Consider the following 27,395-nt stretch of genomic DNA (forward strand, 5'->3'; position numbering starts at 1 on the left):
AGTCAGAGTGAGGACAGATGACTTACTCACGGGAGATGGACTGGAGTCATCAAATGTCTCAGAATTTAAGATCTTATTTCCTTTGTGCCAAAGCACAGAGAGATTTCTTGCTGGTGCAACATTAACAATGTCACACTGTATGGCAAACTGTTCACCTTCTTTCACTGCAATTGAATTCTGTCTCAATGACACGCTGTCTGGCATTTCTGCAAGTAGAAGAAATAAAATGAATTAATGTCATTCAGTGTTCTAATATTAAAACACCTTTCTAGAAAATATATGAGACAGTTAAGGCTACTTACTATAAACAGTGACTGGTAACAGTTTTACACACTGATCACCATCATGGAGATTTACATAACACATTGGCTCTAACTCCCACACTGGCACAGAGTCAATTGAAAAGAGAAGAGAAGTGACACCCTGGGTAAGGTCCAATCCTCCATATGGAGACTCCCAGCCCATTCCATCAATCTGGTCAGATAGTGAGGTGCAGTTGGCTGAAAAGGAGCCTTCAAGTCTCACCACAACTCTAGGGGGACTCATTTGTAATGGACAGGAGGCACTTGCAGGGTTTCCTAGAGAAGAAGTAGATTTAAGTTTGGCATATGGCACAAACAGCGATGTATACATGGCTGGTACTCAGTTCAGGGGACTGAAGAATCTCCACTTAAAGGATGAGCCACTCAATATTTTAAAACAAAAAACTATATTTCAACACCTTTTCCCAAATCACAACATACTCAACACTACTTTCTTTCCTCTCACTTCACTTTGTGCATTAACACTTGAACCTGTTGTCATTCTAGTAAAAAAAAAAACATTAGACAACTAAAACTACAGGCATCCTCTTTAACCCCCCAGACAGAAAGCTTTAAAGGAGTCTTTTTTCATTTTCATGAAAACAGAATATGTTGGTTTTAAAATCAGATCAGACAGTATCTACAGCATAACAGGTGCCACAAACAGAGGCTATTTTCTTTCTTTTATACCAGAATACATCAATTTTAGAAGCTTAAAACTATCTACTCATGACATCAAAAATATGCCCAATCTAATGAACAACATTAGATGAACAATAATGAAAGCTGGTCTAACTAGTATAGCCCCATAAATCAAGTTTTAAGATGCTTTGTGGGACCATGCTTTGTTTCTCCTCTAGATGATAATGTGTTTATAGGAAGGAGAAAAAAAGCGGTTTAGTAGAAAAGAAAATATTTTATGAACAGAAGATTCTTGTTTGTCACTTGGTAACTCTGTCATACCTTTCAAGGAATTACAAGTTTAACAGGTTTCACAAGTATGCTGTATCATTTACAAGTTTCGCTTAACCTACAGAATCACACGAAAACTAAAACTAAACCCATCAAGCTAAATAAAGCAAATATCAAATATAAAAATATAAGGTCATAGACAGTATGGCAGTATTTTTATATGGTACATTAACAGAGCTGATATGAATTATAAATTAACGGAGACATAATATTGTAACTTTATATCACAAAGAAACAAACACGACAGAAAACAAACTCACCTGTACACGCGATTAAGACGCCAAAGAAGAAGAAGGACCACATCATGGTTTCAGCATAGAGGACAACACGCTCTCAAAGAAATGACAAATAAATTAGACCCGGCTGAATACAGCTAGTCACACACCTGTGTCGCCCCTGCTGCTCTGCCCACAAGCTGTGACCAAAACTGAAACCAAAATTGAAGGTAGTAACACAGTATATATTTTTTTAATGTTTATTTTTTATGATGTATTACCTTCAATTAAAAATGATATGACTAAAATCTTTTTATTTTATTTAGTTGGTAAGTTATTTAGGAAAGAACAAAACAAAAAAGGGAGAAAAGGTGGAGAGAAGATAACTGAGATGACATCACACCTGTGAATGCTTCACATACTCTATGCTAAACCGGTACTGAACCCAGTATGTAGAGCATGAGCATATTTTCAAAATAAAATCAAGATTTTTTGGAATAAGTTAACATTTTTCCTTAGTTTTACATTGTATGCACCAATGTAAATGGGACATATACCAGCCCACCATTTGAACTTAGTTATATATATTTATATTCAAGAGACCCCATTGATTCGTTTAGACAACATGGAATTTTCACTGTTACCGTTTCTTGTAAAATGCTTGTTTATTTTAATGATCTCACCATCCTTATAATTATCTGTATGTATACATTTGGACTGCTTTAAAATATAACTCATATATTACATGTAAGGGATAATTAAAACAAATCATTGTATTCTATTTTGAAATGATCATTTAAACACATTTTATAGTCTTCTTTTACATGAAAAGTCTCGCTACCCAACATGTTTGGGATCCACATATCAAAATATATATAAAAAATGTGATATATGGATTATATAAATACACTAAAGAATATTCTCAGTTTTATGTTTAAAGCAGCCACAATTAACCATGTGATCCACAACAGGTTAGCAGAGGAAGACTTCAAAAAGGATTTGATAGTGCATCCACCATCAAAACACATAAAATATCAGCTTATTTTATAAATAAGGGTAACAGGATGGACATGCTATGCTTCAACACACTAATGAACCATTCTGAAAAATGGGGGAAAAAAGGCAAAAGAATGATATTAACTTTTTGTTCTTGTAGTTGATGTTCTTAGAGATATGTGTGGTGGACAAAGCAGAGCTTTTCCATATGTATTGTGCTGTGCTGCAGGTTCAGGTAAAGCATAAATACTGTACTGTTATTCCTCCTTTACCCCCCCAAAAATATTACTGTTATGATTTAAATACAATGGTATGCTTAGGGTTACTGAGTCTGTATTTAGGCATACAATTTTCTTTTTAAATTTTATTCATGCCAATAACCAAATAAAGCAGCCATTCTTAATTACTTGTAAAAAGGTTTAAAAATACATATCCAAATTTTCCTTTCTTGAACTCCTCAGTTTTCTTTATTACACTATAATACTTGGATGTTTCCATGCATATAAATAGGAACAGCATGTTTTAAAAAGCGACATTTTTAATAACAAAATACACTTTTGCCCCAGTCAGAAATATTTACAGCAGTATATACAAATGTGTCATAAAGTTCTCCTCAGCCTTCACACGAAGGATTTGAACTCCATTAACCCTTCAATAATTTGCATTACTAACCAGTGCGCAGTCCATTTTCAACACTAAATTCTTCAGCCTTTACTGTTTCTCATAAATAAATATAAACTTTTGGATTTACATCAAATATTACCCTGAATATACAATTCATATAGACATTCAATATGATATGCATTGAAGAGTGAGGTTAAATAAGAAAACTGCTGTGTGTGCACTGCTGGCAGGGCAGGCGATAAGTAAAAGCAGTTTATAAAAGCTTTGCATTTCCCGTGAGTTTAACAGTTTAAAGGACAGCAGTCTGAGATTCACAATGTCCTAAAGACGTGAAAAATCCCATATGGTTCTGATCTGAAGTCTTAAGGTTAACAGAAACATCAACATTAGTGAAACCAACCATGCATCAGATATAAAAAATAAAATGGGAAAATTTTTCACCTTCGAGTTGGATTGCTCCTTCACTTCTTTCTATCCAGTGAAAACTGGTAAGAATCCAGTAGTATAGACAGACTTGTACATCTCAAGCCGAGGTTGCTCATTTGTGTAACTACACCAGGTGCAATAACAGTCACAAAGAGTAAAAGCTACAATAAAAAAAAATAAATCAAAAACCTGATTTAAATGTTTCTGACCCTCACTCTATTTTGTTGTTTCCTTAAAACCAAACTGCTTCCAGTGTGGCTGCTATTTTCAGATCACTGAATGTAAATCACATTCTGACTACTTTCTTTATAGGAAAAGGATGAAGCAAGGCCCCGAGAGATAAGTCTTGTGTTTTGTTTGGTGGCACAAAAAAAGCATTCAATGTGCTGTGTGGTGACTCCACATAGTCCTTACCGTAGCTCAGCCTTTGGGCTTGGACTCGTGAGACACAGATCTAATTATCAGTGTTAATCATGGATATGAAGTCACGTCAGTTCGTCAGTGTAGCTGATATTTGCTCGAGTTTAGGATTCACAGTGAAATTACAGTTTTGTGAGTCGAGTAGTGAGAACTGATCTTTCATTGAAGGATCTAAAAACAGGAGCCATGATGGAAGTGGTGAACACGTTAACAAGCAGAGGACCTTAAAGAGACCCTGCCAAATTTAAATCAAGTATGGTTTTCATTATTTTTTCTTTAAATTATTCAAATCAAGGAAATTTGTGATTGCACCTAGTATTACTGCCTTATGGATAAAACACTTATAATTGCAGGTATAGTCCCCACCTCTTTTTTTTCCCACCAGAGAGGAAACAACATATTCACAGTTAGCTTAATCGGTTGAAATTCAGTTGTCACGTCAACAATATTTCATGGAAGAAAGTTAAAAAAAGTAATCAAAGCTGGGCTATCTAGGGCCAAACTACTCTACAGTATAAACCTAAAATCTGTGTGGAAAAGATGACACGTATGATGTGTAGAAAAACACCAGAGTAGAAAGGGACTCTTCACTCTGCATATTTAGAGCAGACTCAGTGAAGAGTTTCAGCACAAACCCAAAGCACTGCACACAGCTGTGTGCCTACAATGTAACAACTATGTGAAAAACGGTAGAATTTAAAGTTCACTGGAGAATAAGTGAGGAAGAGAGATGGCACCAATGTTAAAGAGAGACTGTTCCTATCAAACAGGAAAGCATGGAAAACAAAGAAGACACATCCAGGGAGGAGAGAGCTGTAAGCAGCATGTTATGGTTATAGTTGAATAATTTAAACTTGCCACTTTGGTGATATAGCCTTAAAAACAAATAACTCTAAAGGCTGTGTGCCTGTGATCGATGCGCTACTTATACAAATAGGACTACACCTCTGATTATAATGTAAGGGGAAATCTATGTGAGAATAACAGGGTGATTGACGTTTGGAGGACAGAATAGTCTTTCTTTGTATTTGGCTCGGTATTCAGACTTAAAAAAACAACAACAACAACAATAAAAAACAAAACAAGAAAAACCTGTTAACCCTGGTGGCAGAGAGATGCAGACCGTTCAGATTGCTCAGCAGTCTATTCTGTGCTATATACAGATGTACTGCTTTGATAGTCGGGTCATTGGGAACTGCAGGTCACCATTGCTGTGAGCTACATTCCCATTGTGCATGCTGAATTTGGGGTTTTTAAGGCTGTAGCGGCGCATCTTGGTGTTCTTGTAGTAGATTGAGTAGATGAAGATGAAGATGGTGGAGATAGCTACCACAGTGACAGCCACAAATCCAGCGATGAGAGGGAGGTAGTCCTCTGCAATATAGACAGTGAAACGGGAAACAATGCAAGGGTGTTCATTTCCTATGTGCAACAATACAAATGTCAACTTTTTACTCTATAATTTAAGGGGGTCAACAAACAAACATGCAAAATTAAAAAGTGCAAATAAAAATAAAGATTGATAGCTTCTAATTTATTTTTAAAAATGACCAAGTATTGGGGCAGGAAGATCAATTGCAAAGTAGTAGTACCCCTTAAGTTTCTAGTGTGTTCTACGTGACAGGCTATAGGTTATATTTACAGAGAGATCTGTGGAATATAATTTTATGATTAAGAATTCCTTTAAAATTGGGCAACATGGTGGTGCAGAGATTGTTGCCTCACAGCAAAATAAGTCCTGAGTTTGACTCTACCATCTCCACACACTCCTTTCTTTGTGGAGTTGGGATGTTTTCTCTGTGTTTGCTTGGGTTCTCTCGAGGTACTCCAGCTTCCCCCCACAGCCCAGAAACATGCAGTTAGTGTGGTTAGGTTAATTGGTAATTCTAAATTGTCCATTTTATGATTTATATTTCCTTAAAATTGGCAACTGTCCACAGGTGTGTGGGTATGAATGGTTGTCTGTCTCCCTGTGAGAAACTGGTGATCTGTCCAGGTTCTTCGAAGCCTCCTGCACTACTATTGAAATTACTATTCAATGTAATGTTTTCTGAAACTGAACGAAAACTAACATAGGGCGTCATAGAGTCACTGAGCACTTTATTAGGAACTCCAAACTTATTGTGGATATATCCTGTATTTGATCATAGCCTCAAATTTTCATGGCAGATCTCCCCAACATATTTAAAAGATAAGAGAGATAAGATAAGATTATTAGTCCCACATGTGGGAAATTTGTTGTGTCACAGCAAAACGTGGACAGTGCAAAGTTATAGCAGCAAATTGAAATTTTTTAAATTCCTGCAGATATTTTAGCTACACATTTACCACTCTACCACCTCCCGAAGCTGTTGTTTTTGGAGCATGAAGGGACCCTCATAGTCATCAATTATACTTAAATATACAGTCATGGTAAAAAGAAAGCTGTAAGGTTTTACATATCATATCACCTTGACTTTATAAGGTCTTAAAACGAATTAAACCCGAGATGAACACCAGCATCATTATTTATTCAACAAAAACCAAGTACTTATGATGATTCAGTAGCTTGGACAACCACTTTTAGCAGCAATAAGTTAAATAATTGTTTGCAAGTGATTTGGGGGGGAATTCTCGCCCACTCTTCTTTCTGATGAAGAAATCTGAGAACTTAAAGAGAGTGGATTTTCTTTTTACCATGAATAAGACAGTCATATTCCATGGGTTTAAAAAGGAAACAGTGCATGGCTTTAAGAATTGTCCCTAGCTTCTCTAGTCTGCGTGTTGAAGGATTCATGGACAAGATACTGAACCTGTGTCAACCCAGATGCTTTCATTGTTGTTATGATCCTTGGTCTTGAACCCAAAATTGTGAGTTATTTGCACTTATTGTTTGGTGTTAGTTTTTTTTGTATATTATTTTGTGGTATTTCATAGTTCATTAGTTCATAGTATGTTAGGGTCTTGTCTGTATGTTAGTCAGTGACTTCCTTTTTTATTTTATTAACTGTTTGCCTTCAGTATCTTGTTTTTATTTTTACTTCCTCTGTGTGGTTGGCCTTGATTGTCTTCACCTATTTCTTGTTACCTAGTTGTTTCAATTGCCCTCACGAACCCTCCGTGGTTCTCATCTAAAGAGTTGTGTCTTTTTATTTGTCCTTTGTTGAATTGCACTGTGTTCTGTGTGATTGTGCTCATTGTTTATCTGTCGTTTCATCCATATTCCATTTGGATCTGTTACACTCCAAAATATGACAGACATATGAATGTGTGTGTGACTGGGTGACTTGTAGTAAAAGTTCTCAAATAGAGCAATACATAAGTACCATTTACCATTTACATGGGAAATGCCACATTGGCCATGTCCATCTTTTATATACAGTCTAGGACAGCCTTATATCCATGCTTTTGCAGAACTTTAAGCTTTATGTTTCTGCAGAAACATGTAGTACAGAAATGTATTACCTTTTAGAATCACTTTAACCTCATATGATGCAGAGCCAACATCATTGCTGGCAGTGCAGTTGTAGATGCCAGGCCCATACACAGTGAGGTTTCCTTTAGACACATTCACATGAGACTCTGGGTTGTAGCCCCACTTGATCTTTGGGGTTGGGTTACCATCTGCTTCACAAACAAGCTCCTCAGGGTAGCCTCTGAACACGGGGATTTCTTTTGGAAGCTTTGTGGTATTAATTTTGGGCTTATCTGTTGTGACAAAGAGGTAAATACAGTAATGTCAAGACAATGAATATTCAAACAATACCATAAAAAACAAACAGTGTTACAATTTGAATAGCATATTTTCAAACCCATCTGTACACCTCTGAGATGAATCCAATTGAGAATATAAGAATGAATAGCATGAAAATTTTTTATAAATTGGGTATTCAGAGCAAAGAATCCCAAAGTGGAACTTTTTGTTCAAATTGTGTACTTTTAAATATCTTTACCTCTTTATTTGAATATTTCACGACATTTAATATAAACACTTAAAAACAGTATATGTTCAACATAACAAAAGGAATGGTAGATTCCTCTTAATTGGGAAAAGTGAATATGAAAATAGGATCTTACACAGGGCAGTGATCTTAAGAGTGCTGGATGTTGTATTTTGAGGGGTGTTTGATCCCGTTTCTAACAGAGCCTCACATCTGAACTCCACTCCGCTGTCGTTCCTTTGCAGATTGACATTAATCGTGGTAGAAACATTTACCGTGGATCTGACATCACTGAATTTGCAGGTTTTGTTGTTTTCAAGCTGACAATCAGTTTCTTTCAGTATGTCTGACAGAAAATAAGACAACAAAAAGACAAAAGCTGACATTTCCACCTGATTGCATATGAGTCGAAGACATAACAGAAATGAAGCATGACTTGCAGTACCGTGAAAAAGTCTCAAGCAACACCTTATTTCTTTATATTTTGCCCGACTTTCTTGTAATATTTTAAAATGATCTCGAACAATAGTTCCCCACACTTTCTGGAGGTCTTTCCAAGGTTTTTCTTTGGATATTGGCTATTTCCTTCACTTATTCAGTCCACTCCTACCTAACCATTTTCAGAGGAATTTTTTCTTTGCTTGCTAAATGTCTTAATACTTAACTCAAGTAATGAATCAGTGTTGTGTCTATACATAACAGAAAACGTTGCAAGAATCAAGCATCCTGTTGCAAACACAAATTTTGTTGTATTTTTATTTCATAAAAATGCCAAAGATAACACAGTTTTACAGGCATAAAATTGAATTGTTGCATCAATCAAGTAATTCCCAGGGAACCACTATCTTGAGACTTTGGTGTGCTGTGTGTCTTTAAAGAAATGTAAGGCAACACTGGACCAGTGGAGGACAACATGCAAAAAAAGCTGCCAAATTATAGCAATTGAACTGAAAATCAGTGGCAACAGGTCTTATGGATTGATGAATCAAAATGAGAAATTTTGGGTCTTTCAAGAAGCCTGGAGATCTATTTCTCAAGACTATTTAAAGCAACTACAAGCTTCCCCAAGAAAGTTTGGGTTGTATTGAAGAATTAAAGAGGTCCTAACAAATATGGATATAATAATTAAACTTGGAATTGTATAAACTCAGTTTTTGCCTTATGTCTTGCATTTTCACGTTCGTCTGTACCCATTTCTCACTTCCCCAGCATAATACAGACAAAGAAACCTGGCGTAAGCTATAACATTTACAAAAAAAGTTCTTCACCTTGATTTTTGTACCACAAAACAGTGGGTTTTTTTCCCGGTGCAATGTTGACAATGTCACACTGCAGCTGGAACTCTTTGCCCTCTTCCACGGAGGTAACGTTATCCACGTAATCGATGGAAACACTGACTGGTTTTTCTACAGTACAGAGTTGTTGGGAGAGGGAATCACAGTAACAGAAAGAAAGCACAGTAACACAAGTTGACATTCAAGTTTGAAGGTGGTAAAAGTGTAAAGAGTGCATTTCGATGATTTACTGCATTTTCGTAGTTTTGGAAATATTGCAGTGCAAACTAGCGTTACCACCCAGTCATCATTGGTGTTAGCAAACCAAGTCATATTATCAGATTCTACGCCCTCCCAGTATATTCTCTAGACATTTGTGGAGATGGTGGCTGTTGAGCTGCATGTTGCACCCTGCTTCTGTATTCAGTCACCATTGGGTTTGGAGTTATTTCAAGTGGGCATTCTTGCTTAGCACATGCAGAAAGATGAGTGGTAGTAAAAAAAAAAAGTTATTTCAGTCCAAGTCAACATTCCTCCATGATATATAATAATGCAAGATTTCCACATCCACCGCTGTAGTGAAATAGCAATGAAAGGAAAGCTCTTTAAGCTGTTCCTGTGTAGGCAACAGGAAAAGACTCAGGAAGGATACACCCCTCCCACAGGGAAGTCTGCACTTGCTGCCCACCATTCTTTGAGGTGGACTATGCCAACAACACATATCAGTTAAATGCGTCACATTCAACTTAGTTCATTTCCACGTATTACAAAGTACAATGTTATGACACCTGAGACATATATCTTTTAACCATGCATCTACAATAAACAGATTGTTGGGGGAAAATGTAAATATACAGAAGATCCTTATAACCCCAACAATAAAAGTCACTAATTTTCCCACTTTTGTCATTTTTTCCCCCTCCCATTTAATCGTTTAGGAATAGGCTTCCTGTACATGCCTCTCTTGAAAACTAGACTCAGTGAAACTTTTTCCTGGATAAATAAAGGATTTAACTAAAAACTTCATTCACACTTTCCGGGCATTCCCAACTTTTTAAACACTCCCTTTTTGCTATAAGCAAACTCCAAAGCACGCAGGGATGGAACCCTTAGCCTCTGTTATTTCCATGTCAACAGCAAAGAAAACATGAGCTCTCAAGTGTTTCTTACTTACTGGTTTCTGCCCCGTTAGAAAGCGATAACAGCTCTACTGTCAAAAGGGCTGAAAGAAGACGAAGAAAGCTCAAATAATCCATTAGAGTAAACTTTCTGAGTCTCCTATTCCAACAGCTGTCGCTCCTTTTCCTTGGCTTTCCTTTCTCTTACAGTGAGCTGGAGTGTATATCGCTTCAGCTCAGCTGCTAAGTAAACCAGCGGCGACTTGTTGACTTTTTTGGGAGAAAGCTAAGCTAAGCTACAGCTGACAGCAGCACGCCGCTCCCAGCTCCCAGCAGTTACCGGGGAGGAAACTGTCCCTCCCCCAACAGTGGGCACAGAGAGACACTGAGTGCACTCACTACCCCTGACTAAGAAAACACTGCAGCAGTGCTAATAAATCACAGTTTAAAGTGACAAAGACAATGAAGTTAGTTAAAATGTAAAGTAGCAACATTTAGTGTAAAGACGAGAAAAGGTTCATTTAAAGTGATGCATTAAGTGACACAAGTGGCTCTTTGATGCAGAGAGTCAGTAAACATAAATGCAGAGGAAAAAAGTATATCTTTGAAGTGGATTAGATAAAAGTAGATGGATTCGTGTTGGGTAGCTTGTTTAGAGTAATGTAATCTTTTTAGTCACAGTCATACTAGACTCACTGGTCAGTATATTAGGTACACCTTGTTTAGTACTGGGTAGGACTCCCTTTTCGATTCAGAACTTAGTATTTCATCACCAAAAGTTGATTCTGTTCATCTGGACGTAGCGTTTTGTGGGAGAAACGTTTCGTCACTCATCCAAGTGACTTCTTCAGTCTCAGCTGACTGCAGGTTTCCCCAAATCTTATGAACAGTACATTTGCATAATGACTTCAGTAATTATGCAAATATACTGTTTATAAGTGTAGCGGTAGACTACTGTTCCCATAAGGCTGTGTGTGGGGAGAGCTTCCGGGTTACGAGTAAAGTTGGATTTGGGGAAACCTGCAGTCAGCTGAGACTGAAGAAGTCACTTGGATGAGTGACGAAACGTTTCTCCCACAAAACGCTACGTCCAGATGAACAGAATCAACTTTTGGAGATTTATTTTCCTGGATGATTGAGAATGCATCAAGACGTTAGTATTTCATCACATTATTATCATTTAAATAAGACATGCTAATGTTGGTATTTAGCCATCAATTTTCTTTTGATTTTAGTTTTCTTTTTTTTTCTTTAGTTTCTCAAGCCATTCTTAATTATTTGTAAAGAGTTTTAAAACCCTATTTACTGTTTTCCTTTGTTGGAACTTTCCACCTTCCTTTCCTAGCCTTCTCCCATCACCCTCAACTGGTTGCAGCAGATGGCTGCACCTCCCTGAGTCTGGTTCTGCTGGAGGTTACTTCTGCTTAAAAAGGCGTTTTTGCTCCACACTGTCGCCAAGTGCTTGCTTGAAAGGGGTATTATTGTATTATTGTAGGGTCTTTACGGTATAAAGCGCCTTGCAGCGACTGTTGTAATGATTTTGTGCAATATAAATAAAACTGAATTGAACTGAAACCATCAGTTTTCTTCAATATGCCATACTCGCTGTACATGCATATAAATGGCAACAACATGTTTAAAAAGTGATAATTTTAATAAGAAAATACTTATTTTTTCCTCAGTCACAAATATTTACAACAGTATATACATATGTGTTATAAAGGTCTCCTCACCCTTCACAAAAAGGCTTTGAACTCCATTAACCCTTCAATAATTTGCAATGCCATCATATCGCCATGCAGTCCATTTTCATAATACATTAAATAGTCTTTACTTTTTCTTAAAAAAAAATAAAATAAAATAAAAAAAAAATATATATATATATATATATATATATATATGCATTTACATACAGCTCATATAGACACTGGGGTAGCAGTGCCTGTGGTCACTCATCTGTGGAACAGGACAATTTGTCCCATAATGAGAGACCTTTTAGATTTTGGCATAAAAAGAACCAGGCACAGAAAAGGCTACATATGTAGAAAGGAATGCAGAGTGACTTATAGGAAGTTATGACTGAAACAACAGTTGGCTCAATACATGGTATACACTGAAGTACTGTAATGCTTGTAGGTCCTCACCTGTTAAATTTCACATGGAGATTGGTACATTGTTAGAGCATCTCTGCACATTTTGATTACATAACACAGTCACATTAACAGCTACATTTTGACTGACATTTTTATATGATATGTATGACTGTGATAAAGGGAAGTTAAAAATTGAAATTGCTGCATGTGTGTCTGTGTGTGTGTGCACTGCTGAGCTCTGCAGAGATGTTTTTAAAAAAATAATAATAATTATGTACCAAATCTCCCTGTGAAATGCACCTGGTGACAAGACGGTGTAATTGATATATATATATTTTGAATTTCAGCTTGAAGCATACTGATTTGAAACCTTAAGAAGGAAAAAAAAAACATGAAAAAAACAAAAAATAAAAACATCAAATATCTTTGTGCTCATTAAATTAGGAAAGGTTCCACTTTCAAGTCAGAAGCAAACTTATCACTCCTTCACATATTTCTATCCAGTGAAAACTGGCAAGAATCCAGTAGTAGATACACACTTGTGTAAATATGGTAGGTGCAATCAAGTTACAAAAAAACCCCTTGATTAAAATTTGACTGAGCCTTATTTACGAGTTGAAAGAATAAACTGTTGAAATGTTGTGGGTTGTTTGGTAAATAAAGATTGAATTAGTGATACACAAAAACAGTATTCAGTGTGCTCACATAGCTCTAATGACCAGTGATAATCGTGGATATGATGTCACGTTAGTTTGTGAGTGAAGCTGATGAGTGCTCAAGTTTAGGATTCACAGTGAAATTACAGTTTTGTGAGTGGAGTGGTGAGAACAAAACTTTCATGGAAGGAAGAGGGGAACATGGAGAGACCCTGTCAAATTTAAATCAAGTATGGTTGATGCTATTTTTTTCTTTAAATGATTAGACTCATGGAACTGTGGTTGCACCTAGCATTACTCTCTTAAGGATGAAACACTATTATAATCAGAGGTGTAGTCCAGAGTCATGCCCAACATTTTGTTTCTCCAAGACAGGAAATAAAACATCCACTTAGCTTAATCATTCAAAATATAGCTGTCACTTTAAGAGTATTAGTTAAAAGACAACAAAGTAATTGGTCAACAATGTCATCTTGACATCTAGGGCCAGATTTAGTAACGACCTGTGCCATCACAAAACCTTCTTTTGAGGTCAGAAAGGCTCTGCTAGAGTTTACCGAAGAGACACAGTGTCAGTTTTGTGACTGAAAGCACCAGAGCAAATTACCGTGATGATGCGTTCACTAAAATGTGCTCATGGGAAAGAAAGCTTTGGGTGATCTAACCGTGCCCCAAATTACATACATTACAATAATTACATTCATTTCAATAATTACACGCCAAGGGCAAATTAGGGCTTCAGAAACTAGCAGTCAGATATGTTCATAACCCTGAGTTTAAATGTGTGAAAAGTGGTGCAAAATTCACCACAGATTACATGAGGGAGAGAGGCAAGTTTGAGAGAGAGCGGGCAACTACCAAACAGACAGTATGGAAAATTAAGAAGACATATCCAGAAAGGAAAGAGCTGTAAGCAGCATATAAGAACTGATGAAGGGGATTAGACAGATGAGTTTTATGTTACTAAGGTCAGGCTGGCATTGGTCACTATTGCTCAGTTGTAGTTGAATAATGTAAATTTGCTTCTGCAGTGAAAAAGCTTTTGTCGTGACCGATGCACAATGTTACTTAGACAAATAGGACTACACCTTTGATTATGATGTATTGGAAAATCGATATGCAATAGAAGGTTGCGTGATATTTGAATGAATAGATCTTTGTCGAAGTGGTAATCATACTTTAAAAACACTGTTAACTGCAGCCAATTCAGATTGCTCAGCAATCTGTTCTTTACTACGCAGAGATGTACTGCGTTGATAGTCTGGTCATAGGGAACTGCAGGTCGCCGTTGCTGTGAGCTACATTCCCATTGTGCTCGCTAAATTTGGGGTTTTTAAAGTTGTAGTGGCGCATTTTGGTGTTCTTGTAGTAGACTGAGTAGATTAAGAGGAAGACAATGGTGATGGCTACAACTGCAAGAGCCACAAATCCAGCGATGAGAGGTAGGTAGTCCTCTGCAATGAAGACAGTCAAACAGGAAACACTTCAGTGTGCAACAATAGAAATGTAAAAGTCTTACTCTATATGTAACTCTACTATTTAAAGAGGTCAGCAAATACACATACAAAATAAAAGCTAAAGTATAAGTAAAGATGTGCAGTAGTAGTAGTAATACCGGTGAAGTTTGAAAGCATTTTAGGTGAGAAGTTATAGATCATATTCACCCAGAAATTGTGGGACTGGAAATAAAATAATAAAATATCAATAAGATTTAATGCTTTAGAATTCCTTAAATGTCCATTCAAAGTAATGTTTTCAGCAACAGAAACAGAAGGAAAACTGTAACAAATGTATTATGGTTATTGTTATGGTTATTATGTTACTATGATGGTGTTAGAAACATCACATGCACAAATCATTACCCAATCCCTAATGTCACCAGCAGCAGTGAACCAGTGCATACTGCAAAATCCATAGACTGTATTTATACTGTATTTAAAGAGAGCATTTCTTTTTACCATGACTGTAAGACAGACATAACCCCATTGGTTTAAAAGTGAAGCTGGTGCATATATACCTTCGACATTGTAGATTTTATAATCTCAGTTAGTAGTTTCAAGTTTTATTTAATACAGTTTTATTTACAGGGGGGATATTTTGTGAATTATGCTTACATAAAATAGGAAATGTTGTAGGACATAGCTCTTGTGACTGATAAGTCACTGCCATATGAGTGTGCAGTTTCCTCTGTTTTAGAGTCAGATATGCCTCTATTTTGGAAACAGCCAAAATAGAGGCAGATGTTCAGTGAATGACTTCAAGATGTGACTTCAAAAAAACAGGCCCTTTAAGAGGATGGATGGCTGTGAATCAGGAAGTACTACTAATCAAAAACAGTGCCAAGTCCCTCCAGTCTGCATGTTGAAGGATTTAATAAAAAGCATTGTTGTCATGACAATAATGGACCTAGAGCTTTGAGGGTTTTGAGGAGTCACCTGGAGGCCTCTTCCTGTTAAAAGGGAGTTTTTCCTTCCCTCTGTCACCAAAGTGCTTGCTCATATGGGGTTATATGATTGTTGTTTTTTTTCTCTGTATGTATTATTGTAGGGTCTACCTTACAATACAAAGTGCCTTAAGGCGACTGTTGTTGTGATTTAGCGCTGTGTAAATAAATTTGAACTGAATTGAATTGAAACTGAAGTTTTTTTTTCCAAGTTTATTGCTTATATTTGATTTTTATATTCCTTAGTATTTATTTCAGCTCCTTTTCATTTCTATTAGTATTCTGCCTAGGGTTTATTTTGTAAATTTTGTTGTGGTATTTTCATAGCCTTCTCCCCTTCTGTGTTATATTTAAGAATGTTAGGTTCTTTAGTCACAGATAAGAACCTAGAAATGGAACTCACTCAATTTTTACTTTCCCTACCTAGTTCACCATTTTTCTTGTTACCTAGTTGTTTCCACTGCCCTCGTGAATCCGCTGTAGTCCTCATGTAAAGAGCCGTGACTTTTTAATAAAACATCTAGGGCAGTCTTATATTTTTATTGTCTTGGCTAACAGCAGTGGAACCCTCTGATTGTTTAGCGTTAAGTTCATCCAGAAACACATACATGTAAAAATGTACAGAAAAGGTTCATAAGGTGAAAAATCTGTGTGTTAAAAGTGTGTTACCTTTTAAAATCACTTCAACCACATGTGATGCAGAACCAACGTCATTGCTGGCAGTGCAGTTGTAGATGCCCGGCTCAGACACAGTGAGTTTTCCTTTAGACACATTCACATGGGACTCTGGGTTGTAGTGCCACTGGATCTTTGGGATTGGGTAACCTTCTGCTTCACAAACAAGCTCCTCAGAGTAGCCTCTGAACACGGGGATTTCTTTTGGAAGCTTTGTGGTATTAATTTTGGGCTTATCTGTTGTGACACAAAGGTAAACAGAATAATGTCAAACACTGAGTATTCAAGCAATACCACCCAAAATAAACAAATATGCTGTTTAAAACTCATCTGTACACCAATGTTAAGAATAGTAAATGGAAATGGAAAGAGTGAATAGCACAAATATCTGCAACAAGGTTAAAGCAGGGTGTCTCTGTTTTGTAATTACATTATCTTTACCTTCATATTGTTATAGATAACGATAGATTTAGTCTTTTAATTACATGCTGTAATCTATATGCACTAGCAAGATTATTGTTTGACTTTAAAGATGTGCTATGCCTGGAGCAGTTGACTATATAAGGAAATCTTTCATAAACTGATATGACAGTGACACAATAGAAAGACAAATTTTAGAAATCTGATGTTCAGAGCAAAGAGTCAAATGGTGTACTTTTAAATATCTTTACCTCTTTGTCTGAACATTTCACTACCTTTAACATAAACACTTAAGAGAGTAACAGTATATGTTCAACATAACAAAAGGAATGGTAGCTTCCCCTAATAGGGAAAAGTGAATATGAAGTGGGATCTTACAGAGGACAGTGATCTTAAGGGTGCTGGATGTTGTAGTCGGAAGAGGATTTAATCTCAGGTTTAGCCGAGCCTCACATCTGAACTCCACTTTGTCGTCTTTCCTTTGCAGGTTGACATTAATCGTGGCAGAAACATTTACCGGGGATCTGACATCACTGAGTTTGCAGGTTTTGTTGTTTTCAAGCTGACAGCCAGTTTCTTTCAGTATGTCTGACAGAAAATAAGAAAATAAAAAGACAAAAGCTGACATTTCCACTTGTTTATGTATGAGTGGGAGACACAACAGAAGTTAAGCATAACTTACAGTACTGTGAGAACATCTTGAGCCACTCCTTATTTCTTTATATTTAGTTTATAAGAAGCAATGAGTTTTAAAGCGGTCTTGAACAATAGTTCTACTACAGGCTTTGTGAAGGTCTTTTAAAGCCCTTTTTCTTTTGCTATTGGCTACTTTTTTCACTCATTTTCAGTCAACTCATTGTAATATGACCACTTTGTTAAACATCTTAACACTAGCTGATGAACCACTCAACCATATTAAAGACACCTAACTGAAGGGATGAACTAGTGTTGTGTGTACACATAGCAGAAAACCTATACAAGAATCACTTTTTAATTAGATCTTAAGGCACTTTGTTTTTTCTATATAAGTGCACTGGTTGGTTTAACTAACATTTACAGGTTTATCATCCATTTAATGTTCGCTGAAGCCTCATCAGAAGTCGTCTCAATGGAAAGTTGGCCGTTGAGAAACAATTCTTTGTCACATTTAGTGCTGTGTGCCAGGCAAGATGAAGACCCAAACGCAGGACTTGAACAACGGGATGATCAAAGGAAAGCATTCCATAAAGTAAACTTGAAAAAACCAAATCAAAACCTGAACATGGAAACTAAGAACTAAACACTGGGAAGCTAGAAAACTGTAACTGGAAGGTAACTGGAAACTGGAAACTGGAAGAGGAAGAGGAGGAGGAGGAGGAGGAGGAGGAGGAGGAGGAGGAGGAGGAGGAGGAGGAGACGACGACGACGACGGCGTGCACAGAAGACACATGCAGCACATAGGATAATGACATGACAACAGGCAGAGGAAAACACAGGGCTTAAATACACAAATGGATAACGAGGGAATTAGACACAGGAGGAGAGCACAGCTGGGAGTAATCACACATAATGAGACGGGCAGGAAGACAAACTGAAAACATTAACAAAGGACGTGAGATTTTCAAAGTAAAACAGGAAACAAGAAACTTTCACAAAAACACAGACTTGACACTGAGACATGATGACATGACTGACTGAGGAAAAACAGGGGATGCATGAAGATGCATGAACCTGGAGCACAGAGACAAGAATAACAAACTGAGACAGAACTAAACGAACATGATAGACTATGCAGGGAGGACTTTGAACAAATGATTAAACCAGGAAGAATGAGGAAACTAAACAATACTAAAATGGGAACATAAGGAAACTAGAAGCACTGGGTCATAGACCCAGCAACATGACATTCTTAATGAAGTGAAACAAGGAGGAAAGGCTCACGCATGTCAAATTACATGAGAACTGGACTGAAAATCAGAGGCAAGATGTTTTATAGATTGATGAACTCAAATTGGATCCTTTTGATTTAAATCATCATTATTATTTATGGTGGAGGTGAAGGTAGCATAATTTTCTCTTTCTATGATCAATCTTTCTTTTGCATCCAGTGGCGTTGTCCACTGCTGGACACTAGAAAGACTCTCAAAGCACTGTATTGTGTTGTATTGCAAGTCTCACACAGTACGTCTATAATATTTACAGAAAAGCTCCTCACCTTGATTTTTGTACCACAACACAGTGACGTTTTGTGCTGGGGCGATGCTGACAATGTCACACCGCAGCTGGAACTCTTTGCCCTCTTCCACAGAGCTCAAGCGATGCACGTGGTAAATGGAAACACTGTCTGGTTTTTCTACAGTGGAGAGTTGTTGGGAGAGGAAAGAGCAGAGTAACACAATTTAAGATTCAAATTTGAAGGCAGCAAAAGTATGAAAATTGTTGTGAATAGAGGTGGAAAGTAACAAAGCACAAATAATTCTCAGGTATCTGTACTTTGCTTGAGTGTTCAATACTGAGTATTTTTCTGACAACTGTCTATACTTTCCATTCCTTATGTTTTCAAAACAACCTTGTTACATTTGGTTTAACACATTCAAGTTGAGATATTATTTCACATTACTTTGTGCTTTTAAACATTAAATCAATTTGATCCTAAACTGTAATACACAAAAGGCATACTAATAGTGGATAAAGTGGGCAGGTGTTTTGCTGAATCTCTCTTTAACCTCTGACTGTGTTTCCTGTTTATGTGTGGAGGCAAAGTTATCCTCTACAATGTAGGAAACAGAAGATAGAGCTCTTTCAAAAAATCATTTTTTCCTATGCTCATTACTGAGTCATGCTGAGAACAATCATTAGAATAAAATTTAGACTGAAATAACTGAAGACTGAAAATATTCTATTCCCATATACTACAATTTTATTACATTAATATAGCACAAGGTACTACTCAATACGTTCTTACTTTGAGTACATTCTGAGTCTGTACCTTTTCCCATTTACTTTAGTAAAGAAGTTTAAAACAGTGCTTTTACCAGAGTATTTTTTAACACAAGGTTGTGTAGTTCTACTCAAGTACAGGATGTCTGTATTTTTGCCAGCTCGGGTTGAGAATACTTACTGTAAAGAGTAAAGTTCAATGATTTATGGCATTTTCCTATTCCTTGAAATGTTGCAGTGCAAACTGGCGTCATCCCCCAGTCTTCATTGGTGTTAGTAAACCAAGTCATATTATCAGATTCTACACCCTCCCAGTACATTCTCTTGACATTTGTGGAGATGGCGGATGTTGAGCTGCACGTTGCACCCTGCGCTCTGCTTCTGTACTCAAGCACCATTGGATTTGGAGTTATTTCAAGTGGGCATTCTTGCTCAGCACCTGCAGAAGGAAGGGTGGGAGTGAGAAATGCTATTTCAGTCCAAATCTACATTCCTTCATTACAATAATGCAAGATTTCCACATCCAGCACTGTAGTGAAATGAAAGGAAAGGTCTTTAAGCTGTTTCTTTGGAGGCAACAGGAAAAGATCCCAGGAAGGATACACCCCTCCCTAGCTCAAAGAATTATTTGGGGTGGACTGCACCTGCAACACATATCAGTTAAATGTGTCACATTTACTTAGCCAAATTACTCTTAATATAAGGTAAAATGTGATCTGAACTGAGGTATATATATTTTTTTATCAGCAAGTCAATCAGCAGTTTTTAAAAATTCTCAAAAACTGAACCAATAACCATGCTTCATTTAAAGTCACTTACATCACCCTTCTTCCCCATTTGGTTTGAACAACACATCAGTAGTGGTAATGGTGAGAAGCTGTAAATCGATACTTCTCGATTTAGACTCAAAAGCCAAAAAGTGTGCGGATCAGCTGGAATTTATTAATGCTCTCATATTACACACAATCCATGATACTTTATCACTCTTTCCAGGACATTATCTACTAAGCAGGCTATAATTGGTAGATCGATTATGTTGCATACTGCGTACTGCAGTTCACCTACCTATAACTGTCACTTTGATTGTTCTGGAAATTCTTCCCTTGTTGTTCCATGCATGGCACGTGTAGGTACCCATGTTGTATGCAGTAGCGCTGTGAATCTCCAAACGGGATACTCCATCTTCATTTTCCTCCATCACATTGTCAGTCTGGTAATAATTCCAGGTATACGTTGGTCGTGGGTTTCCACTGGAGGAGCACTTCAGCTCCACAGTGGAACCAATGTGGACTTCAAGGTCTTGAAGCTCAAATATCTCTGATGGTTGATCTAAAGACAATAATTTCATTTAAGACAAAAAGGAGTAAAATATACGTATGTAATCACTCTCGCTTGACGTGTGTCTGAAAGACTTACAGTGAACAATAATTTCCACAGTGGCGCTAACGTTTGACTGATTGTTTGAAGCTGTGATCAAGTAATGTCCTGCATCAAGTCTCGTCAACGTCTTTGGAAGTTCCACCACCTCATCATCTCTGTACCAGACCGTGACAGGTTCAGGAAAGCCCTCAACAGTACAGGTGAGATTGTGAGGAGTATGTTCCTCTGCCATGTAAATGCTTGGGCAGTTCAACTCTGGTCCGTCTGAAAAGGAAAGGACAAAGGAAAAGGACAAACACTCAGTGTGGTCCTCCCTGGGTTTGGGACCCTTGGTTTTGAGTTTTTTGTTATTCTTCCCTTGTATTTACAATTCTTGTTTATCTTCTGCTTTATATAGGCTCTTCATGGTTTATATTTCAGTCTTGCTGTTTGAGTCTTCTGTTCTTAACTTTGTTACTCTCAGCTTGTCCTTTAGTTAGTTCCCTTGTTGTTTCCATTCATGTTATCTTTCTGCTTTGTCTTTTTTTGCCTTCCTACACTGTCTTGTCCTACTCCCTTTCCCTTTTGTCATGTTAACCCTCTTCACCTTCTTGTATTACATTGTATATTGTCTGAGTCTCTCCTTGTTCTTTGTTGCTTTGACCCTCATAGTTGTTTGTCTTCCAGCTCTGTAATGCCCTGAGAATATTTATTTCCCAATTATTTATGGCTTTTGGATTGTCTGGCATGGTTTCCTTGTTTTTCCTGAACTTTGGTCTTTCTGTGTTTTCTTTGGTCTAGTCAGCATTAAAAGTTTTGCTTCGAGTCAAGGTCCTGCCTCCTGCATTTATGTCCACAATATCCTCCCACACAGCTGAGTATGACACTGAGTTTTTGTCCTTCAAAGGAATTTATCTGCTGGAAGACAGAGATACTGCTCCAGTCGCAGTTTGGCCTGACTGACACTAACCAGAACTAAGAGAAACATTTTAAGAGATCATTCTTGAATATTCACCTGTGTTTCATCCCAGCATGTGAACAGATAAAGTGACAGTCCGGAGACTTTCACCTGATTAAGTGGCCAGGCTTCCTTTGAAATTCAATGCTCTTGTTTCCCAAGACTCTGTTAATTAAAACCTTTAAACCTGCGTACTGTGTTCTAAGTTTGAGTCATTTGATTAAAACAGTGACAGCTACTCTCAGTTAGGACTTGAGCACTTCTTCCACTTTGTGCATCCAGCAATTTCTGCTATTTTTAAATGTATAATGTTCAAATGTAGTATTACTTTTGTTAGTTTGTCATAAAAGTGGATGTGACACTCACATAACACATGAACCTGGATGTTCTTTTGGACAGAGAGCGAGCCATTAGCTTCAAGTGTGTACATCCCTGCATTTTCCCTTCTCATCGGAGTGGTTGAGTTGAAGAGTTGTCCATCTTTCAGCCATTTAACCGAGGGGGTGGGATTTCCTTCTATGTTGCAATTCTCCTCCAAAGATTCATTTTCCATTAGCTCAATAATATTGGAACACTGTACATCTGGTCCAACTGAAAAGAAGCAAAAGCACCAACCATTTGTTACAATGTAATGTTTTATTCTTCTTTCAGACATATACCATCTTGCCAGGTAAACATAATAGTCACAAATACTATCTGAGACAGAATTGTATTTTATGTGAATATACAAACAAATAAGCTCAAACTTACAGACAACTGTAATAGTAAGCTCCTGTGACGATACATTCAAATGTGGTCCTACTGGGCTCAGGTCCATCTGTGCCTCACATCTGAACCTGGCACCGCTGTCGTTTCGAGTTGGTGTAAACGGGAAGGTAGATAAAAGTTTCACTGGTTGTTTAGTATTTTTTAAGTTATTTGGTTCAATGATTTCTAAGACATCCGATTCAATGGTTCTGTCTCCATTGTACCACTTTACAGTAAGATTTTGGACTGGTGCTATTTTGGGGATCTCACAAGTAATGTTATATTTCTTCCCTTCTACCATTATACCATTGGAGTCAGCGGTGGAGTTGATTTGGATTTTTTCTGGAAATGCTGAGAAAAATAAAGGAGTTATTAGATACCAGAGTTATTAGAGTTATCATAATATAATTGTGATAATATACGCACAACAACCAGGACTTACTGTAAACAACGATGTTCAGATTTTTCTGGCACTGCTCATTAGCGTTAATATAGCAAAAAGCAGAGATGCCCCATTCTGTTAAACTCTCCACATTCCAGGGCAAATGGTTGACCTGTGTATTCCCCATCCCTCCAACTGGAGCCTCCCAACCCATTCCATCATGGCTCACTGTTGCGGTGCAGTTGACTGAAACTGGGTCTCCATACCGCACCACAACACTGGAGGGGCTCAACTCAATGGGACATGAGGCACCTACACCTGCAGCATAGAAATATTATATATATTTAGATGCTTCACATTGTTTTTGTTTTGTAGTAAAAATAAAATGTAGGATCGACAAATCAAACCAAATATACTAGTCAAAAAGGAAATGCAAGTTTGTGTTTTAAGCATATTTTATAGACCAACACTACGACATATGTATATACAAGCAGGCTAATATGTGTAATAGGATGTGTCTGGATATGCTTCTGATCTAGAAAGTCCTGCACTCCTCTGGTTGTGTTGGGTCAGGCAATGCCCTGCTGAAACAGCTGCAGAGCTATTTTAGCTACTGCAAGAACAGCACATGTACTGGTCATCTCAGCACCTCTGTGCAGTCAGATTTTTGACAAGAACAACCAGTTAGAGATGATGCTCTCATGGACACGTAAGGCTCCAGCAAACCAACATGCCAACAGCCTAGCCGCAGCCCATCACAGTTACTCACAGCGTAGTTTCACTGATAGAAATGTTGCGGATGCCGAACAGTGAAGAGGACTTCAGTAGTGTTTTTAGGAAGAGTTTTAGGCCAATCAGATGCTTTCCAGGTGGTACTGCAAGATGGTACTTTTCTGCATTTGTAATTCAATCACTTTTGACAAAGTTACCAACACCAAAGACTGAAACGTAGTCCTATACCACGACAAAACCTCCACCATACTGTTGTACCTTTCAGATGCCCTCTTCAATACGTATGACTATTTGCACTTCATAACACCTGTTGGCACTGTTTCAGTCCATTTCTTGCGTAATTTGGCACACCTCAGTCTTTTCTATCCCTTTCCCTTCCTGAAGAATGGTTTGTTGACAGCCAGCCTTCCACTGAGACAATTTCTGATGAGACTTTAGGAAACACTGAAGCCAAATGCATCGCTCAGGCCACACTGGACACTGTGCAGATATATACCAAGTTTTCAGCTATTAGCTCTTTGGGAATCGCCTTGTTAATGCAAATAAACAAAGCTAACAAGTCGACTTATAATTCATCTGTTTAATTGACATTGCTTTAAAATGAAGGTTGAATGGGTTTTTTGTTTGTTAAACTCCTGTTTCCTCCTCTCCTCTCTCCTTGTTCCTTCTCCTGTCCTATCTCTTGTGCGAAAGACTAAGTGAACAATGCAAGGAGACTCATCAAGGATGCACAAATTAAGAAATCAGAAAAGGAAGTGTATGGACTCTCCCTCTTTGTTGGAGGGAAGTGGAAAACTAGTCACCCTATGGACCTGTAGTGTTTTACAGATTTTTGCTGTAGTAAAATAACTTTCTGTAAGACATTAAGACCTTAAAAAAACACAAGTAAAAAAGCATATTAAATGTCTCACCAAACAACAAAATACAATAAAAAAGGCAGATGAAGTCAAACAAGCAAATTAGCAATTTGGGGGGATCTACCACCTCCTCCTGCGTGTTTCTTTGCTTTGCTCACTAATACCTGTATTTGAGTTTCTTCCCTCCACCGTTTGCTTGCTTGCTCACCATGGATAAAATAAATCATTAAACAACACATATTTTTCCTGGAAGCTGACTTCATTTGCCTGTGTACATTCCTTTCCCATGGTGAGTCATTCTTTTGACAATGAGTTTGATAATCTCCCCCCTTTTTTTAGTCAGTGCACTAACTGAACAAAAAATATGTCAGTGAATATTCTCACCAGATAAGACTTTTCTTTTATCAAGCCCTTGTTTTGATATATTTTCCTGTTAAGCAGAAAAGAGCTTTTTTAAAGGATTTGTCTTTCACCGTACCCCCCACATTGTTATTCAGGAGGACTCGTGTAGAAACAAGATTATCATAATCAGTGTTGGGGAGTAACGGAATACATGTACCGCCGTTACGTATTTAAAATACAAAATATGAGTAACTGTATTCCGTTACAGTTACCGTTTAAAAAGGTGGTATTCAGAATACAGTTACTTTGTTGAAATAAATGGATTACACTGCGGTACTTTCCTGTTTCATTTTGTCGCGGGTCAGGACTGTTTGGGTTTTGTTTGACAGCTACGTTCTGTTGTTCCAGGCGGCAGCGTTACGGTTGCCATGGTTACAGGGCGACGCTCTCTCTCTCTGCGACTGTGTGTTTCCTGGGTGAGAGAGCGCCTTTTCGTTGTTGTTGTTGTTGTGCTAAGCTAACAGGCAGAATGCTACAAGCATAGCTCTAAAGAATGTAGCATCATGGGCAGTGTAGTCCGTGTTGCAGGGAGAATGGACTGCCATACATGTTATGGGTCTGTGAGCGCGAGGAGGGAGAAAAAGGGGAGTGGAAAGGTACGAGTTGTCATCGAGGAAAAACGGGAGCTGGAAGAATGTAAATATAATAATAACCACTTCAGCCAAGAAGAGTGCCTGACAAGCCCAGTTGTAAGTAAGCTATTAAGACTCGACTGTACACCGTGTTCGTGTTTTCCTCCGAAAACAATAAGTTCCGTTGGAGCAGCCTTTCAACGCCTCTCTCTGTCTCTCGCAAGAAAAGTTGACCCACACAACAAAGTAAAGCTATTTTTCGGCTACGAGCCGACAGGGACCCCGCCGTATTAGCCAGAGGTCCCTTTACTACAGTTCGGAGTCGCGGACCTTCAGTAATAGTAATAAATCACAAAGCAATAGTACATTCACGTTGTTGTAAAAAGCATGATAATATATTAAGTAATCCAAAGTATTCAGAATACGTTACTGTCATTGAGTAACGTAACGGAATACTTTACAGAATACATTTTGGGGCATGTATTCTGTATTCTGTAATGGAATACATTTTAAAAGTAACCTTCCCAACACTGATCATAATGCCAAAGAGTGTTTTTTACACAGCCACACTTCCCTAAATGATAACAATGAAAGCAAGAGGTTGATGGTGCCATACAGTCCATGACCTCACGGTGAACAATGAACCCTTAAGAAGACAACACCTTTAAAGGGGAAAAGAAGTTGTTGTACAAATCAAACCTTTTAATAGAAAGAAATTATTGATTAATTTGAAGCCTTATTGCAGTATTCCTCCATGTTCTCCCAATTCCCCCAAAAAATACATATTTTAAAAATATATATACTTAATGGAAAGTGAAAGGAAAGAAAAACACACAGCTGCCTATACATTTAACTACATCAATCCAATAAACCACTAATGAACATTCAGAGTCACAGCCAGTGCCAGCGAGTTGAAATTGCTGTTGCATAAATAGCCTTAACTCACATCTAAGAAGACTGGATTGCACATAATAAGTGTTCATTTGAGGGGAAAAGATTTGGTTCAGATTTCACCTCTTTGTTTTCTCCCTGGGTACTTTTACACATTCTTTCACAAAATCTGGGAAACTATCCACCATTTGTTTTTCATTTCTTTTATTTTCTCTCTCTCTTTTACACACGGCAATCTATCGCACCCTTCTGGTTAAATTAAGTCCTGCACCTGGGGCATGTCACAGCTTTAGCTGCTGTTGTTTTACTAATCACGCCAATGACTCTTTCTCTAACACGAATATGGCTTCACATTTATGCTTGATCCGTATAGACCTTGCGGGTAATGAAAATAAAATAATAAATAAATAAATAACAAAAATAAATAAAAACAAGTCTTGGCCACTGAGAAAAAGACATCATATGACAAAATTCCACCAAATATGCATTATAAAAAATATGTGAGTGAATATTCTCACCATAATATTCATTTTAGCAATGAAAGTGAGAGCATCTTACCTGCCGCAATGAGAAGGAGCCCCACTGACAGCTGAACAAATAATCTACTTTGACTCATTTGAGTTGCCTTACTCAACAATGACCCCTCAGTCATTTGTTACTCCTCTGCTCAGCTTCCCCTGTTGGACTGTGCAGCTCCGAGCTGTCGTGAATAAGTACAAGCAGACTCCTATCTCTCTCTCCCTCTCTTGCTCTCTCTCTCTTCCCACTTTCACTGCACAGTTAGTAATTTGCATGCGGGGGGCGATATTTCTGTTTTTCATGAGTCAGGCTATGTTACACAGTCTGATGTTTGCACTGTTAACTATTGTAGGTCTTGAGTGAGGTATTTACAGACATTAATAGCTTTAAATAATCTTTTTGTCCATTTAACACAATTTGATATTTGCTGTGAAAACTTTAATTCATGATATTATATTCATAAAAACACATAAAAATGGATTTAGACCGTTGACTTTTAGACA

General features: G+C 37.5%; 1 protein-coding gene across 2 annotated transcripts; it reads right to left on the reverse strand.

Annotated features, from left to right (window-relative positions):
- Positions 1-984: 984 nt before the first annotated feature.
- On the reverse strand, positions 985-27,245 carry LOC120743774 (hemicentin-1-like). 2 transcript variants are annotated; one of them, XM_040047610.1, is made up of 14 exons: positions 26,932-27,240; positions 22,980-23,237; positions 22,541-22,888; positions 22,157-22,381; positions 20,890-21,117; positions 20,539-20,802; positions 19,655-19,912; positions 18,749-18,886; positions 16,933-17,142; positions 16,129-16,371; positions 9,144-9,281; positions 8,012-8,221; positions 7,400-7,642; positions 985-5,329 (listed from the first exon to the last, which is right to left on the reverse strand). In XM_040047610.1, exons 1-14 carry the CDS (start codon positions 27,023-27,025, stop codon positions 5,109-5,111), a joined length of 3,078 nt encoding a protein of 1,025 aa, XP_039903544.1. In that variant the 5' UTR covers positions 27,026-27,240; the 3' UTR covers positions 985-5,108. The 2 variants fall into 2 exon arrangements, with proteins under 2 accessions (XP_039903544.1, XP_039903555.1); XM_040047621.1 differs by lacking the exons at positions 985-5,329; positions 7,400-7,642; positions 8,012-8,221; positions 9,144-9,281 and adding an exon at positions 10,324-14,470 and having other exon boundaries at positions 26,932-27,245.
- Positions 27,246-27,395: the final 150 nt, after the last annotated feature.

The sequence above is a fragment of the Simochromis diagramma genome, unplaced genomic scaffold (genome assembly GCF_900408965.1).
Source record: "Simochromis diagramma unplaced genomic scaffold, fSimDia1.1 OVJJ01000321.1, whole genome shotgun sequence".
NCBI lineage: Eukaryota > Metazoa > Chordata > Actinopteri > Cichliformes > Cichlidae > Simochromis > Simochromis diagramma.

Bases quoted from the DNA above. Each gene is read 5' to 3' on its own strand.
- LOC120743774 (XM_040047610.1), bottom strand. From the start codon at position 27,025: ATGACTGAGGGGTCATTGTTGAGTAAGGCAACTCAAATGAGTCAAAGT. The intron at 22,889-22,979 runs GTAAGTCCTGGT...TATTTTTCTCAG, and splicing joins TCTGAACATCGTTGTTTACA to CATTTCCAGAAAAAATCCAA. The intron at 22,382-22,540 runs GTAAGTTTGAGC...GCTTCTTTTCAG, and splicing joins GCTTACTATTACAGTTGTCT to TTGGACCAGATGTACAGTGT.